This window comes from Anarhichas minor, unplaced genomic scaffold (assembly GCF_050575085.1).
Source record: "Anarhichas minor isolate MPS153535 unplaced genomic scaffold, ASM5057508v1 ptg000079l, whole genome shotgun sequence".
NCBI lineage: Eukaryota > Metazoa > Chordata > Actinopteri > Perciformes > Anarhichadidae > Anarhichas > Anarhichas minor.
Window position 1 is genome coordinate 1,838,511 of NW_027466525.1, and position 17,129 is coordinate 1,855,639.

Below are 17,129 nucleotides of genomic sequence, written 5' to 3' on the forward strand. Positions count from 1 at the left end.
GACCGTCGCATAAAACGCAGAAAGCCAGACTTCTGAAAGGTCACATCTTTGAAAGCCATTCGGGCTTCGCTGACATTTGGCACCTTGAGATGATTTAGAGTCGGCGATGCCTCGCCACAAACTATTCTGAGAGTTTCTCTCCTCTTTGACCGTCTATTTTAGTAATGCTGGGTGCTGTGCATGCTGAGACAGACGCTTTTATTGTAATTACGTTCTGTTTCTCTCTTTTTTTATATATCCAGGTTTGTGTCACACGTATATGAAAGTAGTAGGCCTATAAGTGAAATGGCAGGTGTGATATTAAAGGTCACCAGAAGTTAAACGTTGGTTATTTGACTTCAAAGCATTTCACAAGTGTTCTCGTGTCATTCTGCCAACGAGTCTCCACAACAAGGGGGAGATTATTAAGGGCCTTCTGGTGGTGACGCTCTCGGCTCCAAACTAATGAAGTGCGCGTGCTTTTCGACACATATTAGCGGTGTCATCAGAAACTAACCCACGCTAAGTCCCGCTGACCCTGGCGGTGTTATCCAATTCATACCAACCGTGTGCTGCGAGCAGCGCTGAACGAACACCCTGTGAAGAATGCCAACCGGTGGCTCCGCTACCCAGATTAGCACCGACAGGCTGTGTGACTGAGGAGGCCTAACAGAGGAGCTGGAGCTCAAGTGAAAGGGGGGTGAAATGTAATAGACAATAAAAAGGTGATGAAAATCTCTTGTTCTGTAGTTACTTTGAGTTCATACTGTAACTATCCTCACAAAGTACGTACTGGTTCATGCAGAATGCATTCAATTGGGACACACATACTCTCTCATAACATGGCACCTTGAACTTTGACCCTCATGCTCACATATCTGCTGTGCAAAGGATTGTGGGTACGAATAGCCGGAAAAGCATGCTGGCTTGCAAACTGCAAAAATGTTTTGGCATCCTGCATTTGACATACTACGTATTGGGACGTACTGAAACTTTTTTCTGGCACACTAAATAGCAGTGGCGGCTGGTGGAAGATGTTCTAGGTAGGGCTGTGCCACATCCAATCAAGCCAACATCCCAGTATGATTTAATGCAAAAAATTTGAGGGACAATTTGTGTAGTTTATTATTATTTATTTTATTTTATTTGTTGTGGCTCTTATGTAATAATGTACAAAATAAGCTGTGTGAAAATAACTTTTCCTAAAATTGTGAGTTTCCTGGCACAATAAAAGCATCAAGAGCAGCAACCGATGATCACTGGTGACCAGCCGGCTTCTATTAAAACAAAGTGAGTCCCAACATCACACAGGCGCTGAAGAATCAGCACCGGAGAACAAAGGTTGATGAATAGAACACGGCGCTGTGGCTGCTTCAAACAGCACCGTGGCCTCTGAATGCACCACTGTGCTACAAGTTAAGCTGTGTTTTCCCACAGTTCTTAGTCCTTCCTCGGTGACTTGCAGGAAGCAGGCTCCTCCTCGTCCGAATCAAACTCCACGTTCTCGTCTCTCACCCACTGGCCGCTCCGGTCCTTCAGCCAGCCGTCACTAAGAAATAGACGAAGCAAGATGAAAGGAGCGCCACCATGTTGGTACAGTTAAATATATACTGAGCTGACTTCCACTAGTGATGACGCACAACGCCTGTACCTTTTCAGTTTGAGATAGTGCTCCAGCTCTCTCCTCCTCTGGGCCGTTATAGGCTCCGCCTCCTGTGTCCCTGCACCCGCAGCTTCTTTTATGTCTTCTGATGGATGCGAGCCTTCATCGCCTACAGGTGACAAAAACATGCCCTCAATTAGAGCACACTGGGAGCAGGGTTCTCCTCAACAACGTCTGAACATTAAAGAGTTCCTCTGGACTTCACCTGCTGAAGGTTTTTGTGATAAACTGTTTGAAACTTCAGATTTCCGACATGCGTTTTCTTGTTCCGATCCCGTTTTGCTGGAAGACTTGCAGCTGATTTCTGAGCCAGTGCTCAGCGGTTCCTTTTCAGATTTCGTGCTTGAAAATAATAATAGATTCACGTTAAAAATGGTGTATTTTAAATATTTGTGGGACTTTAGATGTATTAAAAAACCCAACTCACTCACCTGGTTTTTGTATGGCAGCTGTTATATGGTACGGTCTTCAATAAAGCGTGATGCGTCAGCCTCCGTGTTTGTGCCAGTAAAGGAGCTGAACAGGATGGTTCCTAAAAACAAAACAATGCATGTGGAATTGTAGAGAGAGAGCGAGAGAGAGGTCAGCTCTACTAAATGCTCCGTCAAGTGTTGTTTATCTTTTCCACAGCAGACAGAATAATGTCATCTGTCAGAGTCATGTGGAAGTCACACTGGGGCTAAAAACTGCCTTCAACACAAGACAACAACAACACGGCTCAACGGTGTCAGCCAGACAAAGAAAGACTACGTTTGTTCAGCTCACTTTGTTCTTCTCCAGTGATGATTCATTGACCTTCTGCCTGTTGGATGATCAGACTCGACTCCCGTCTGTCGTCCCAGAAACAACTTTTCCACACAAACAGCAACAGTTAGTCACCAACCTGCCGCGTGTCTTCAGCCTGGACGTAGTTTTCGTGGAGCCGTTTTGTCCTTTCATCCTTCAGCCGTGCTTTCTTGCCATAGAATGCTTTTAATCCTGACGAAATGCAACACAACAAAACAATAATGTCTATTTTATATGCCACTGATAATTACTTTAAGAAAATATAACAGTACATACATCAGATCATTTGCCACATCATTTACACCGTAGTTGTGTAGCTGTGCTTTCTGGTTGTATTATTCCAACATGGGCAATGTTGCAAACCAATAAGCTGGTCAGCTTTATGCTAATATTGGATTTTATGATTTTTAAAAAATCATTGTGATGAAGTGAGAGTGACTTGACTCATCAGGAGTTTAATGTATTTTCTGCATTCTGGTTATGTTATGCATAAACAGCCTCTTCATTGATTCAGCATAATAATAAAATCACGGTGACTACTGTTGGAAATCAGCTATCGCATTCATTCACTGATGAGCAGCACATTTCACATTAAGGCTTAGTTTGTTATTCCTTTAAATGATGTGGGGATATCAAGTCCAGTTTTACCATTAAGTAGAAAAGGAGGCCTAACCCCTTTGTCCACAGAATAACCTGTGGAATGAAGTGAACATGATAAATAGGAGTGGCTCTTCCGACGTCTCACCTTCCAGATGCCTTTTCCCGTTCCTGTGGACCGTCAGCGTATCGACCGTATCAAACACCGGACGGTAAGAGCACACAACGCACGTGTATCTAGAAAAGCAAATAAACAGGCTGGATTTAAACTTCATGTAGTTTGTAACTGTGCAGCCATCAACAACATAAAGTTACAAGACTTTCTACACAAAACATGTCGGTGTGTTAAAGTTAATTTCACCTTCCGTTTTTCATCAGAGCCGCTTCATCTTCTGGGATGAAATTAGACAGAAGATCTGCTACGCGACGTTTCTGAAACACAATTTTATTACAGTTTCAAAAGATGTATCTGTCACACTACAGGTGGCTAATGCAGTTAGCTAGCAGGATGCTAACCATAACAACATGAATAACATAGTGAATATATTCTACAAAGGCAAAAAATAAAGTAAAATGGTACCTGAAGTATGTTTAGCTGACTCTTGTCATCACCTTCTCTTTTAAAAGACATGATTGTTATGATTGACAGTCTGAAAACAGATGTCAATAACAGGTTAGCATAACTGCCTGGTAGCTACTTCCTCTTCTTCTTCTTCTTTGGGTTTATAAACGGTAGTGGCATTCTTTTTTTTTAGTTGCATTACTGCCTCCTACTGGACACCCACTGCTAAATCATGATAGCAATGTTGCGTTCCTGATCGAAAAAGAAAATGGGAAAGTATAATATTCATGTTTGAAATATGTGGTTCACCCCAGTTTTTAGATGGTACATTTTTTGATTTCAGAGTTTGGCAAAGATCACCGATTTCTTCTTGTTTCTCTTAATTTACAGAGGCATACAGCCACGATAACGTATTAACTAGGCAAATCCATTTACTATATTCTGCCTTCGCTTGGTCAATACATATATATACAATATAGTATATTGAAACGTTAGTGCCGATATATATATGTAATTTACGACAAGTCGTGTGTGTCTAACGCTCAGGAAACAGTCAAATGAGCAGAAATATTCAATCGCCGCGTGGCAAATGGATTAATACTGTTTCACGGCCTCGATTTGTACCGGATATTCAAATTATTCATGAATGCAACGCATGTGACGACTCATGGGATTGACGGAACTCTGGCAGCCATGGTAACTAATGGCAGCCAGTATTCTTACGATGTGAATAACATGAAAGTTTAAGGTTTTAGGAGTTTTGCTCGGTTTCGCCAACTTGACGCCAAGTGGTTCACGACCATGTCCGGCCCACTTAACGGGAGCCGCACGAGGTCTTACGGGAGTTTGGTCCGGTCTCCGCTTTCTCCGGTTCGACAGAGACTCGTTGAACACAACATTCAGCCAGAAGACACACTGCAAGGCCTGTCCCTGAAGTATGGAGTCTCTGTAAGTATTCACTACTTAAGTTAGTGTCTGTTTCTCTTCTCAGCATTACATTTAGGCCTAAAAACTGACATTGGAGATGTATGATATTGTAATATCCTGCCTCCTAATGGGATAATAATAATAATAATAATAACTTTATTTATGTAACACCTTTAAAAACAGAGTTATAAAGTGCTTTGACAGACAAAAGCAGCAAAAACAAGGAAGTAATGAGCTCAGTGAGACAGTTTATTCAATAAAAATAAACTAATATATAAATATATATATATATATAAATAATTTAGTAAAATCAACAAATAAAACAGTAAAGCGACGACGTCACATAAAAGCCAGTCTGTAAAAATGTGTTTGAAGAAGTGATTTAAAAGATATCCATGATTTGCTATATTCTGATGTTCAAAATTAACATTTAATATCGTTTTAACGACTTTATGCGTTACATTTTTTCTTGCTGTCTTTCTTTTAAATGTTTTATTGTGGTTCAGTGAAATTAAATATCCAAAATCACAAGCAGCACAGCACTTATGATTTAAGGAAATTATGTATTCAATTTGCATGAATTAATTGGTGTGCTGTCCTGCTGGTGATTTTAGTAAAAAAGTTGCTCTGAACTTTCATATTTTTTACGTGAGACTTTAGTCATGTTTGGAACTGATGATGTAACTTTTTTTACAGATGGAGCTAATCAAAAGAGCCAACCGGCTGTACACCAACGAGTCGATATTCCTGAAGAAGTCCCTGTGGATCCCCGTGCTGTCGGACCCGGACCACTGTAGTAACTGGGTGCATTTGGTTGGAGAGGACCGTGACGTAGCCGGCTCTGGGCTCACGGGGAGCTCCTCTGAGAGGAAGCACAACGACGACAAAGACGGGACGTCGGACCTCACTCCAGTGGAGTTCTTTAAACGGCTGGATGGCTTGATAAGTCAGTCCAAGCGTGCTGCCGTCAAAGGATGCCAGGACGCAGAGAAGAGGTAGGACTGCCCGGCTCTCACTGCTTACCTGTTGTTTATTTATGTAACTTCTAAATACACACCAGCTGCTGCTGGCTGTGGTACGAGTCAAACGCTGAACACACACCTTCCATCTCCCTTTGCCTCGTCATCGTTATGAACCACTTCCAGCACTTTAGCAGACACATTTTGCGACTGAAAAATATAAATGTCAATGCATGTTACATATGAGTGTAAGTTACAGGAGACCTGTTTGATATTTTAGCAGGATTCATACTCTCAGAGCAAGAGGCGCTCTGTTCAAATACAATCGACAGCTGGCAAAGATGAATGCAGGCTGACTGTGTGAATCACGTCGGCCCTCAGACTTCTCATCTTCTTCTCCATCCGTTCATTCTTCACAGGGTTGCGGCCATAGAAGCAGCTTGCACCAGCGGGACATCGGACTGGCGGACGTTTGAAAGGTCGCAGAGCGCCGTTTTGTCTTCCAGAGCGCAGCAGCAGCAGCAGCAGGCGTCATATGTGGCGGTGCCTCTGAGCAACACCAAACACACCAATCGCTCACTGAGAGACAGGGAGGACGAGATCTTCCAGCTGTGACATGTTGTTGCTGCTGTCTCTGTGATCATTAAAGGAAACGCTCTCGGAAAGCCACGTCGCAGGGTTCAGCCGTATAATTGAGCATCGCAGACAAAGGAACAGTCTCAGTGATCCTGCTGCCGTATGGACGTTTCAGCCATATAATGTAGACCGTTATACAATGGGACGTTACACTGTCTTTTACAACGAATAATGCACGTATGTAGCCTTCTCATTTATTTGTTGACAGTAGATCAGGGGCCTCCAGCAAGTAGCTCTACCTGTTTGAGTGGCTTGCTGAAGGTTAAACGATGACGCAAAGTCGTTTTGTTTCAAAGTCACAGACATCCCGCCCCCTTTCTCACGTAACGTTTGACGGTGTTGGCGGACCAGCAAGCACACAGCAGATTTAACTATGACTACAGAAAACTAGGCCAATAAAAGGCAAACCGATATTATTTTAATGAGGAGTGGGTTGCATAGTTTATATATATTTTTTTCACAATTGTGAATGATAAATGCTCGTGTCTCGTTTGCGGTGCGAGTGTGTCGGTACAGCAGCTGTTCAGGACTCTCTGGCTTCTAGTTAGCTTTGTTTACCAAAGTGACGAGGAAGGCCAACGCAGCACCAGAGGCTTCCTTTGGATAGCAGGACTGAAATGGAACGTTTTTAAAATGACCATGAAATTAAGACGGGAGTTATGTCTGTTATTGACGATGTACAACGCGGTGCTGTGAGGAGCTCTCTGCTACTTTCATTTCTTCAAGTTAGCTGTCAGAAGTAAAAAAGGTTGGATTGTAGCTCATGAAGAGCTTCATGTGGCCCGTAGCCGTGTTTGGCTTGTTTTCACGAGCGAGCGTGAAATGTAAGAATGACAGTCACAGGCTGGTTCAGTCACATGACTCTTCATACGGTCAACTCAACCAGCGGTCCCAGTGTGACGCTATACCTCACAGCCTGACGCTGCAAACGTCGGCCAAGTTTTCAGACTGAAGCCTTTCAGCCGAGGCAAGAATATGAATCATGTTCACTGAAATATTAAGAGCACAAAGTTCTCTTTGTTACTGCTGAAGAATATAAACGACAATGTAGTGAAAAGTACAACAAGTGGCAAATCCTTTAGAGCGTATTTTGAGAAAAATCTTTATTATTTATGTGCATTTTTTTATAGTTTCGTATTAGTTCATTTTAGAATGTAAGAAATGTTTTGATCCCGTGTGCATGTGCGTGTGCGTGTGCGTGTGTGTGTGTGCGTGTGCGTGTGCGTGTGCGTGTGCGTGTGTGTGTGTGTGTGTGTGTGTGCCGGCACAGAAACTGTTGACTCTGAAAAGCACTTGATATTTCAAAACCTCTTTCTGTAACTTTATAGTTTAACTAACTTTCCTCCTCGTTATCGCTCAAACAAATAAGAAAATATAAAAGTAATTTAAACGCTAAGTTATATTTGGTAGCGTGTCCGGCCGTCTCTGTTGATTTTCATTGTCTTGTGTAATGTAAAACCAAAGAATAACACTTGTCTTAATCTCAGCCACTGTCTGTGATTCAATGTTCAGAAAAACACAAATTAAAGGATTAACATTGAAGCTCGTTCAGTCAACACCGTTTTAAGAGTCCAGTGTTTTTGTTCATGCTTCTAAACGTGTGTTGAAGCAGAGCCTGCAAAGCGTTAATTACTCGTCTACCAGGTGGTCATGTTCTTTATTGTCTTGCTGCCGCCTCAGTAAAGACGCTGCGCTGGACCACCAGAGGGCAGTGCAGTGTTACAGTGGCAGCGCTCCCACTGCGCTCTCTTTATGCACTCCTCCTCCTCTGCAGACACAACATCAGTAGTTCACAATGAAACATTTCAAGGTCTCAAGTATTTACACGAGATGACTATTCTTAATCTAATACAACAGCTGATGTAGAATAAACCGCTTTATATTCAAGTTTGATCTGAACTTTGTCTGAAGAGACAACATTACAATATACACTATATATCACCTATAAAAACTTGAGGAATAAGTCCACCAGCTGTGTTTGTATCCCACACGTTCTTTAAGAACCATGTGGCAGCGGCTTTGTTCTTGGGTCACTTGTCTTGCGTTGCCAGTCCTCCGCAGCATTAAGACCAGTCTTGGATGCGTAATGCCCGTTGATCTCCCAGTGTCTGTTTCTAGGTCATATTGTCCCGTCCTCCAACAGTTTGTTGAGTCCTTTGCAGATCCTGGTGAGGTTGGGTCTGAAGGGGCCGCTGGGCTCGTACAGCTTGGTCAGGAGCTCCGGGTCCGAGTAATGGTTGAAGACGTGGTTGATGCGGCCGTGGGATTTGGGGGTGAGGTGGGTGTTGACCAGCTTCAGCAGCAGATCCCTGCAGCTGGTCAGGAGTTCTTCCATCACGGCTTTGTCAAAGGTGAAGTCCACCTGCAGCAGTCGGGGGGAACAAACAAACAAAATGTAAGAACGTTATTAGTACGAGGTTCATCTCAGATATCTGTATTTGACTCATCGGAAAGGGGAGTTTTTCTGGAAGTTTTGAGACATAAAAGTTTAAATATTCTAAAGTGTTTAGTGCCAGGTGTGGAGTCGCACCATTCGCCAATGTCACACTTGGCCCAGCCAATCGAGCAAGAGGCGGGCTTTGTTACTTTACCGTTGACTTCCAGTTTTGATGCCGGTAGCCGGGCTAGCTAGCTAGTTAGCTCTTGGGGGGCTGTGAGAGAGCGACGGAGTTTGTGAGAGTGAAGGAGGAACTCGTATCTCATGTCATGATGGCTTCATGTAGTCTACAGTCATCGTGGTGACACCCATCGCTTTGTGGACGGATGTTTTGAAACCTTGAGTTCAGCGATTTCGCCATCGCCAACTTGGATTACGGCCGTTGCCACGTTGTTTTGTTTCCCAATAAAATAACATGGCGTTAAGTAATTGTTTGCATAGTTGCACTTAAATGACTAGATGACAATGTTGAGCCGCGTGCATGTTGACTCTTGAATACAGAATAGAAAGACTATATCGGTGTTTATTTTCACCGCATCAGTTTTAAAGGACTCGGTTGTCCTTATCCCGATGTGATTTATCTATTTATTGATTAATCCATGTCAGAGAAAAGCGCTTTCATTTCACGTGGAAACGCACCTCGTAGAAGCTGATAGCCGTCATGGCCCCCTGGTGCAGCTTCCTCTTAAAGTCCGTGGCCACTCCCAGCTCCTCCGTGCTGAAACGGTTGTTCCTGAACAGCAGGCCGATCTTCACGGCGATCTTGATCAGGTCTTTGATCACCTTCTGGGCCTCCGACTTATTGCCCGAGTACTCCTTGGAGACGCGGTACAGGTCGTCCAGGATCTCGCTGGTGGTGTCGTCGATGAACATTTGGACGGAGCTTTTGGTGGCCATGGAGCTGAGGATCTTCTTCTGCGCCCTCAAGGCCATGTCCTTGGAGCTGAAGGCGTCCATGGTTGCCTGAACTGTGAGGGAGAAGAAAGAAACATTTTTCAAGTTGTGTCCAGAGACAGTTTGGCGATTAAAACTAAAGTGCTAGATGTAGCAAATAGTTTCAAACATTAGGACTGAAGGCCATAAAGTGGTTCTTTATACTAGAAGTGTCGCTGGAGTTCTCTTCTCCATGCACCTTGGACGTAGGGGAGGTTGTGCCAGAAACCCCCACCACGCTAATACATGACTGACATTAGCAAACTGCACATCAAATAAAAACAATTGAACATTTGCCAGCTCAGCTTTTCTCTGAGTGGATTGTGAGAGCTCACTGGTGTGTAACATTTAGAATTTGTCTCTTTCTGCAGATTATTTTTCCACTGCATGAATACAAAAGTGCTCCATGTAAGAGGAGAGTTCCCACTCAACCAAAAATAATGAAGATATTTATAGACCCCGCGGCCTTAAAAAGAAGAGGAAGAACAACGTTTCCACATCTGGTTGCCGCTCTTTCGCTGGCAGACAGCGAGCAGCTCCAGTGGAGTAGTCGGAGGTTAAGTGCTGCGTTCGAGGGCCAACCGTTTGTTGTTGTGGCGGCTCGGGAGGGCGACATATGTTCACCTCTCTGATCCACATGTCCCACATGATCTGGGGATTTGAAACCGGCGAACCCTCCAGTCATGACTTAGACTCTCCAACCTTCAGATTGCCACTTGTCCAGACACCGCTCACACACAAGCACATATCAGTGACACACTTAACAGTCGAAGCTCAAATATTTGTTCATTTATGGAAATGAAAGTGCTGGTTGAGTTATTTACTAACGCTATAAAAACACAGCGCATCGTGTCGGTTAGAAAACACTGCTTTTCTGTAACTTTAGTTCCAGCGTGTGTTTGTTTTTGTATCTGCCGTGAACATACGATGCCAAAAGGGAAAAGCACACCACGCAAGAGACCCACAGAGGCTTTTAATTTATCCACCGAGACTTTAACCACACCTAGCATCCATCACAGAGAAGCCCCCGTGGGAGGTCATCAGCATGCATGCTGCAGGCAATGACACAGCTACAAAATCCACTGTTTATCCTCGACTGTCTACACAGTTAGAATTAATTCCATTTTAATTGTGTTTAATCCCCCCCCCGCCCCCCCCTGATCTCTAACATAAAAGCAGGCAGATTCTGAGTGAATCATTCAGAGGAAAACTACATTTACGTTTGATTTAGTTGAGAGAATTAGAGAGGTGAATAAAGGCTGAAAGGATCAGAGTAACATGACTCTGACAATACATGAAGCAAATACATGTCCTTGTAGAGTACTTGGTACTTGTTGTATCTCCAATCCCACAAACACACAAAGAACAATGCATGTCTTATTTTACATTCTTGACTCCCACTGCTCCTCAGTCCGAAGTATTTGCGATGAGCGAGACAGAGTCGACAAAGACGTACAGTATCTCTCTCGCATGCATCAGTGCCACTGAGACTTCCGTGTGTCCTCTCCCACTTCCTGTGTGTTCTGCCCTCGCGTTCACACATTTTTTATAGACCCGGAGTGTTCAAACAGTTTGCTGAGCACCTTTCAGCTGTAACTTTCAGTGCTCTAAATCCCACTTCTGGCCTGTGTGGACAAGTATTGTGAGAGGAGCAGGCTGCATAGCTGAGGCAGGTCCATGCCTGCTGATCCCAGATTGCATCAGTGGCGGGGCCGGAGCAGAAAGTGAGCACCCTGAACCCGATGGAGTGCTGCAGAGATGACGTGGTTTTTTTTTTTTTGTATGCCAACCCTGAAGTTCAGCATCGCACTGGTTACCTCGATTAAAAGGAGAATGGGTGTTTGCACTGGATTTAACAATCAGCTTTGTGGTATTCTTTAGTTTATGATACTTCAATGTTTTGTTCAGAAAGATAAAGTTCTAACGTGTGACTACAATCGGCAGAAGTAAAAAGCTGACGTTATAGGCTATAAACAAACTTGACGTGAACGAGGCAACGAGGCGGACTGGTCGGCGTTTTTGTAGTCTCATTTAGCCACCTGTTAGCCACCTGCTAGCCACCTGCTAGCCACCTGTTAGCACACCTGTTAGCACACCTTGTTGAAGAAATGTAAAAGCTTAAAAATTTACAGATGTATTTTATGTCGTAGAACAAAATGTTTGAATCTCTTAATCTTGTGTTAGCCACAGACTTTTTTTTTTTTTCTAACCAAAAGCCCATTGAGTTAACCAGAAGGTCAAAGATGCTGACTCATTCCTGCAGCACTCTATACCTTCATAACCGGCTTAGGGTAAAAAACAGACAGTTACTCTGTTATTGAAATACCCTGTGCATTAGCAACAGCATATTGTCCATAAGCCATCAGCTAAACGACGGCCTAATGGTTGCGTTAATGTGTTTCTCCCATGCTTGTAAATATTGTCGATGATTCACTGTCAGCGATGTGAGCAAACGACTCCGCGGCTCCCCGATAAACGAGAAAGTGATCCGGCTCGAATTAACGATCGTATCATGCAAATAGGCAGCGCTTCTCCCCGTCCCCGATGTGCAACCCCAATTCCCAGCATGCAACATCCATAATAAGCAAACATTCACTTTATTTTTTTTTTAATAGGATATCTCACCAGGTTCCATTTGACGTGCACAGCCATTCACTCCGAACAAGTGTCACGACTTCTAATAGCTCTCTTTGTTGCAAAAGCTTGGGCTTCCCCGCGGGGAATTAAAGAACATTCATTAGATTAATTTCCCTTAATGGTGATGATGGAAGTGGAGCAGCGTGATAGCTGTTTCACATTCATGCTTCAATCTCATTTATTTTGCTAAAAAAGACGACGGGGATTTGAGGGACAGGCCCACAGTGGGATGTGACTCCTCAGCTGGAGAACGCTGGCTGATTGGCTTCTCTTTTTTTTTTTACTTCTTTTGTGCTCCTACATTGTTTATTTTATGCGGATCCATCAGAAGATTGAGGCCGTTTGACGAGAGCCTTGAAACCTTTCTGTGTCGCGGCAGCACATCGCCATGAAACCACTTTTTGCGTAATGGGTGTCAGTCAGTCGGTCACGTCGAGGCCACTTTCCATTGCTGAGCATCACTTTTCTGGTGCAGATGGATTGAAGAGGGCTTTTAAGGGTCGCTTCGTCATTTGCATCCACCGGGGAGTGACTGCATTACATGTTCAAGTGTTTGTCGTCCCCCCCCCCCCCCCCCCCCCCCCCCCCCCCTTATGCCCACTGGAGTTGACAAGCACCCGTATACCGAGTGAGATGTGACGATGGGGCAAAATGAAAAATAACAGAGGTGGAACTATCCGTATACAGCCAGAAGGGGAGGAGTCCTTAGACTCTAGGTTAATGGACAGTCAGAGAGAGGGAGAGTGCTAATTGGTGGAGCCATCCGGGAATGCAGGAGAGGTAAATATTAGCATTCCTCAGATGACTCCAGCATTGAGCCTCAGCTTTTTCGTGAACATGTGTGAACATGTGTATGTGGACGTGCTCTTTTAGAGTAAAAAGTGGTTTCCGGTTGTTTTTTGCGTCCAGGTGTTCTTGAGACTTCTTTGTGTGTGTGTGTGTGTGTGTGTGTGTGTGTGTGTGTGTGTGTGTGTGTGTGTGTGTGTGTGTGTGTGTGTGTGTGTGTGTGTGTGTGTGTGTGTGTGTGTGTGTGTGTGTGTGTGTGTGTGTGTGTGTGTGTGTGTGTGTGTGTGTGTATAGGGGGATTCATGAAGGCCCCTCTTAACTCAGCCGATCAAAATGTGCCTTGTGTTATTAGAGCGCATTACAGGGCCTCGTTGAGCTCGACAGATAGACATCCTCACTGACTTTCATCACCTCGGGATGAGCAAGAGGGGGGGGGGGGGGCTGAGGTCTCTTTTAGCCTTTGATCAGATTGAACAATGAGAATGTTCCAGAAAAAAACAACAAAAAAAGCCATACCACTCAATCGGATGGAAACAAGGAGGCCATTGTTGAAAGGTCCTCGCTGAGCTACAGTGGTTGTAGTTTAACAGGTGGAAACTTTTCAGTTTCTCCTGGTGATGAACCAAAGAGGATTAAAGAGTAACAGTTAAACAGGATGTGTCAGGATGAAATGCCACTTCCGCTGTGCGTTTTTGAACTGGGGGCCACCGCGCTGAAGGTCTTGTTTCCGTCTTTAACACTTAATGTTTTATTCCTTTAGTCTCGTATTGGATTCTTTATGCAAATCTGTAAGCATTGGGTTCGTGTCAGTTAGTTTGCTAGTTGACTTCTTCATTTGACCAATCTTATGTTTTATGTGCTTTTTTAATAATAGACAAGAAGGTATTTTGAAATCCTCCACATATTGCAGTCTGTCTCTCAACATTGCACAACCCTCCCAGATAGTCGTTGCTCAAACGGGAAGTGAAACAGACAGACGTTGGTTTAAGTCGGCTTGGTTTACAAGCCGAGGGCCTCACATAGAATCCGTCTCCCCCCCCCCCCCCCCCCAACGTCTATCTATGACTTTACTTCAAATCAGTGAGGAAGGGAAAGTCCACCGTCTCCAGAGTTGAGTTGAGCAACCCCCCAAGTGTCGGGCAAACAAAAAGTGTGAGCGCAACATCTGTGCATTGTCAACTGTGCTTGTTCCAGCATGACTGCATGACTCCCAGCTCAAGATGGGGAAGTGGAGAGAAGTCACACAGTTTGTTCCAATCATACTCTTAATGTTTCCGCAAACAAACAAACAATAAAGGAGGAACATAACATCTGGGCCGAGAGGATTATTCTTTTCTTCTTTGCTGTCACATGAACGCGGTAGAAGTTCTCTTACCTGTGTTGCTGCTGGTCTGTCAGATCTCTTTCTCTCTCTCTCTCTTTGCTCTCTCTCTCAGGTTGACAGCACAGGCCGAGTTGATTTAAATTGATCCCTTCATCTTCACCACGAGCAGAACCAAAAACCTAAAGAGAAAAAAAAAAGTAGCCCTCCTGCAGCGCTTCTGTCAGTGCTGTCACCCTGTCTTAAGATAATGTTGAGTTGTACTTCCTTGAGGAACTAAATTGCTTTGACACACCCCTTAGTGTGTCTCTCTCTCTCGCTCTCTCTTTCGCTCTCTCTCCTATCTTTGTGTTTCCCTCTGAAAGTCGAACTCTCCAGCCCCGCTGTATTTCTCTCTTTGCCCCTCACACCTCGGCGCTCTCTCTGATTCTGTCCCGTCTCTTCTCGGTGTTGCTGACGTTGTGCCTCTGCTTGTTCTGACAAGTGAAAACCCCAGAAAGAATTTAGCAATAATCCAGGGATGCAGCCGGTTGAAAGGGGAGTGGCTCAACCCCCCCCCCCCCCCCCTTTTGTGTGCGTGTGCGTGCGTGCGTGCGTGTGTGTGTGTGTGTGTGTGTTCACCTGCCCTGGAATGCAGCTCCTGTCAGTGCGGCCGAGCTCCATGTCCCTCCCCGTGTGTGTGTGTCACCTATTCAGGGTAGAACGAAAACAATGAGTAGCCAGGAGTGTGTCTCAGTCTGACACACACACACACACACACACACACACACACACACACACACACACACGTGCACACAATCACAGCCAGCTGACTGCACTGAAACTAAACTCTCCTACTGACCTGTGGTGCTTTTCGATATCAAGTTTATGGACAACCTGACGCAATACTTTCATGCAGCTCGCCGCATGTTTCTGTGTAACATCTGCCGCTGATGTCTGCTTTTGTAATGATTCCTGAGGTCGTCTGTGATCTTAATCCGGTGCGAATCTGCCAAGTTAATTACGTCATTTGTCAAGTAAAGATTTCCGTATTTGGCAAACACGGGTCATCTGCACCTTTATTTTTCTGCCACTTTCCGGGTGAGGAACTATGCAGACTGTTTGCAACTAGAAATGAAAGTTTTGACAGCATTTTGAAAATTCAGGAGGCTCATCTCCTCTCGCTACACAGACCCGTTTGCACCGGAGCATAAATAAGCCTCTATTACTATTAGACTCAAATATAATATAGTATGCGTTATTTTAATACAAGCCGGTGTTATGCAGGGCCATGATAGCGTACTCGGGGGGGGGGGGGGGGGGGGGATAATGCCAGTAAATTTGAATCACATGCAGACTTTTCTTATATGCAGTTGGGGCTTCAGCTGTATGTTTCCAACCTGAAATTAAATGTTGTCAGCCTTTTATGTATTAACACTTTAGATGTGTTTATGGTGTGTGTGTTTGTTTGATGTCAATTGACCAATAAAGTTGAACCTGAATAAACTGCAGATAAAACTATAGCCACTAAACCTGACTCACTGACATCATTATGATGCAAACTAGTGCACTTTGTCCCTTTTTTTGATAAATGATCCCCCCTCTGGAGTGGTGACTTTCATTGTAGTCACAGCAGAGGCTGATCACATCTGAAGGCCAACATCACTCCTAATGGAGCTTTGTTTGAGCCGGTCGCCATACAACTTATCGGCCATTTCAAAGTCTCATTTGAGCGAGTGAAACATAAATACAGATGAGGAGCAGCGCAGGATGTAATCAGGAGTAACCAGTATCGAGCCCGGAGCAGTCAGTCTTGGCAACGACGGCAAACCAAAGTCATGAATTCAACGATTAATTTAGAAACCAGGAAGTGTCCCTTGAGTGTTTATCTGTAGGTTTATCTGAATGGCAACCAGCTGTGTTGAGGGGGGGGGGAGGGGAGGGGGGGGGGGCTGCTGCTGGCTGAAGCTCAGGCCATTCCAAAAGAAAAAAAGAAAAGGACCTGTCTAATAAACTCCTCGCAAATGTTAATTGTTGTCAGATGTTCGGGGTCAAAGGTGACACTGAGACCCAGCTGGACTGAGGCCGAGACACCCCACCGGCGTGCAGGCGTAAACCCCGACACACCTGCCTCCTTTGTTGTTCCCCCCCCCCCCCCTTCTGCAAGAAATGAACTCGGGTGAAGTCGCAGCAAACTTCTGCAACTGCAGAATGAGGTCTGTCGTCGTGGCAACAGACAGGAAGTAGCATTTAAGCGGTTTCCTGATGGCTTCCTCTTTATCGTGTAATGACATCTCACAAGGAAACATCGGCAGGGAGCACTCAGCTGTGTGTGTGTGTGTGTGTGTGTGTGTGTGTGTGTGTGTGTGTGTGTGTGTGTGTGTGTGTGTGTGTGTGTGTGTGTGTGTGTGTGTGTGTGTGTGTGTGTGTGTGTGTGTGTGTGTGTGTGTGTGTGTGTGTGTGTGTGTGTGTGTGTGTGTGTGTGTGTGTGAAGGAGTGCACTTGACCTGAAATGAGCTCTTACCTGTCTCACCTTCGTACTGTACACAGCTTACACACTTGCCTCTTTTGGTTATGAGATAATAAGAGGAACTTCAATTATGTCACTTATCTTTCATTAAAAGATCGTATGGACCTTCCAACCTTACACACTCACGCACACACACGCGCGTACAGTCACTCACATCATGGCAGCCTGTTATCATCAGATGACTAAGACAGGAATAACTGACCTGCTAACCGCTGAGGTCAGGACATTACGCCTGGAGATGTGGAGCCTGAATTGGATGGAGGATTTTGTGAGCTTAGGTGCTTTCCACTGGCAGCGTCACTAGATAGATGGTGAGCACAGATCGAGAGGAACAGATGTTGGTTCAGGAGAGGCCAGAGAGTTAATTTGATCGGTCTGCAGCTAACAGGGATTCACT

At 44.6% G+C, this 17,129-nt stretch overlaps 3 protein-coding genes across 3 annotated transcripts; 1 reads left to right on the top strand and 2 right to left on the bottom strand.

Moving 5' to 3' along the window:
- Positions 1–1,085: 1,085 nt before the first annotated feature.
- On the bottom strand, positions 1,086–3,751 carry scnm1 (sodium channel modifier 1). Its single transcript, XM_076081243.1, has 8 exons — positions 3,606–3,751; positions 3,387–3,457; positions 3,174–3,262; positions 2,526–2,620; positions 2,074–2,174; positions 1,848–1,984; positions 1,631–1,751; positions 1,086–1,528 (listed from the first exon to the last, which is right to left on the bottom strand). The coding sequence occupies exons 1-8, from the start codon at positions 3,654–3,656 to the stop codon at positions 1,420–1,422; spliced, it is 774 nt and encodes a 257-aa protein (XP_075937358.1). The 5' UTR covers positions 3,657–3,751; the 3' UTR covers positions 1,086–1,419.
- Positions 3,752–3,784: 33 nt separating this feature from the next.
- On the top strand, positions 3,785–7,665 carry lysmd1 (LysM, putative peptidoglycan-binding, domain containing 1). Its single transcript, XM_076081244.1, has 3 exons — positions 3,785–4,535; positions 5,211–5,509; positions 5,893–7,665. The coding sequence occupies exons 1-3, from the start codon at positions 4,389–4,391 to the stop codon at positions 6,086–6,088; spliced, it is 642 nt and encodes a 213-aa protein (XP_075937359.1). The 5' UTR covers positions 3,785–4,388; the 3' UTR covers positions 6,089–7,665.
- On the bottom strand, positions 7,187–14,648 carry tnfaip8l2b (tumor necrosis factor, alpha-induced protein 8-like 2b). Its single transcript, XM_076081245.1, has 3 exons — positions 14,278–14,648; positions 9,186–9,514; positions 7,187–8,471 (listed from the first exon to the last, which is right to left on the bottom strand). The coding sequence occupies exons 2-3, from the start codon at positions 9,501–9,503 to the stop codon at positions 8,229–8,231; spliced, it is 561 nt and encodes a 186-aa protein (XP_075937360.1). The 5' UTR covers positions 9,504–9,514; positions 14,278–14,648; the 3' UTR covers positions 7,187–8,228.
- Positions 14,649–17,129: the final 2,481 nt, after the last annotated feature.

What these genes read in the sequence shown, in the direction of transcription:
- scnm1 (XM_076081243.1), bottom strand. Translation starts at nt 3,656, where the DNA reads ATGTCTTTTAAAAGAGAAGGTGATGACAAGAGTCAGCTAAACATACTT. An exon ending in GCTCTGATGAAAAACGGAAG is followed by an intron (nt 3,263 to 3,386) that starts GTGAAATTAACT and finishes TTGCTTTTCTAG; the next exon opens with ATACACGTGCGTTGTGTGCT. An exon ending in AGCTGCCATACAAAAACCAG is followed by an intron (nt 1,985 to 2,073) that starts GTGAGTGAGTTG and finishes ATTATTTTCAAG; the next exon opens with CACGAAATCTGAAAAGGAAC.
- lysmd1 (XM_076081244.1), top strand. Translation starts at nt 4,389, where the DNA reads ATGTCCGGCCCACTTAACGGGAGCCGCACGAGGTCTTACGGGAGTTTG. An exon ending in CCCTGAAGTATGGAGTCTCT is followed by an intron (nt 4,536 to 5,210) that starts GTAAGTATTCAC and finishes CTTTTTTTACAG; the next exon opens with ATGGAGCTAATCAAAAGAGC. An exon ending in TGCCAGGACGCAGAGAAGAG is followed by an intron (nt 5,510 to 5,892) that starts GTAGGACTGCCC and finishes CATTCTTCACAG; the next exon opens with GGTTGCGGCCATAGAAGCAG.
- tnfaip8l2b (XM_076081245.1), bottom strand. Translation starts at nt 9,503, where the DNA reads ATGGACGCCTTCAGCTCCAAGGACATGGCCTTGAGGGCGCAGAAGAAG. An exon ending in CGGCTATCAGCTTCTACGAG is followed by an intron (nt 8,472 to 9,185) that starts GTGCGTTTCCAC and finishes CGACTGCTGCAG; the next exon opens with GTGGACTTCACCTTTGACAA.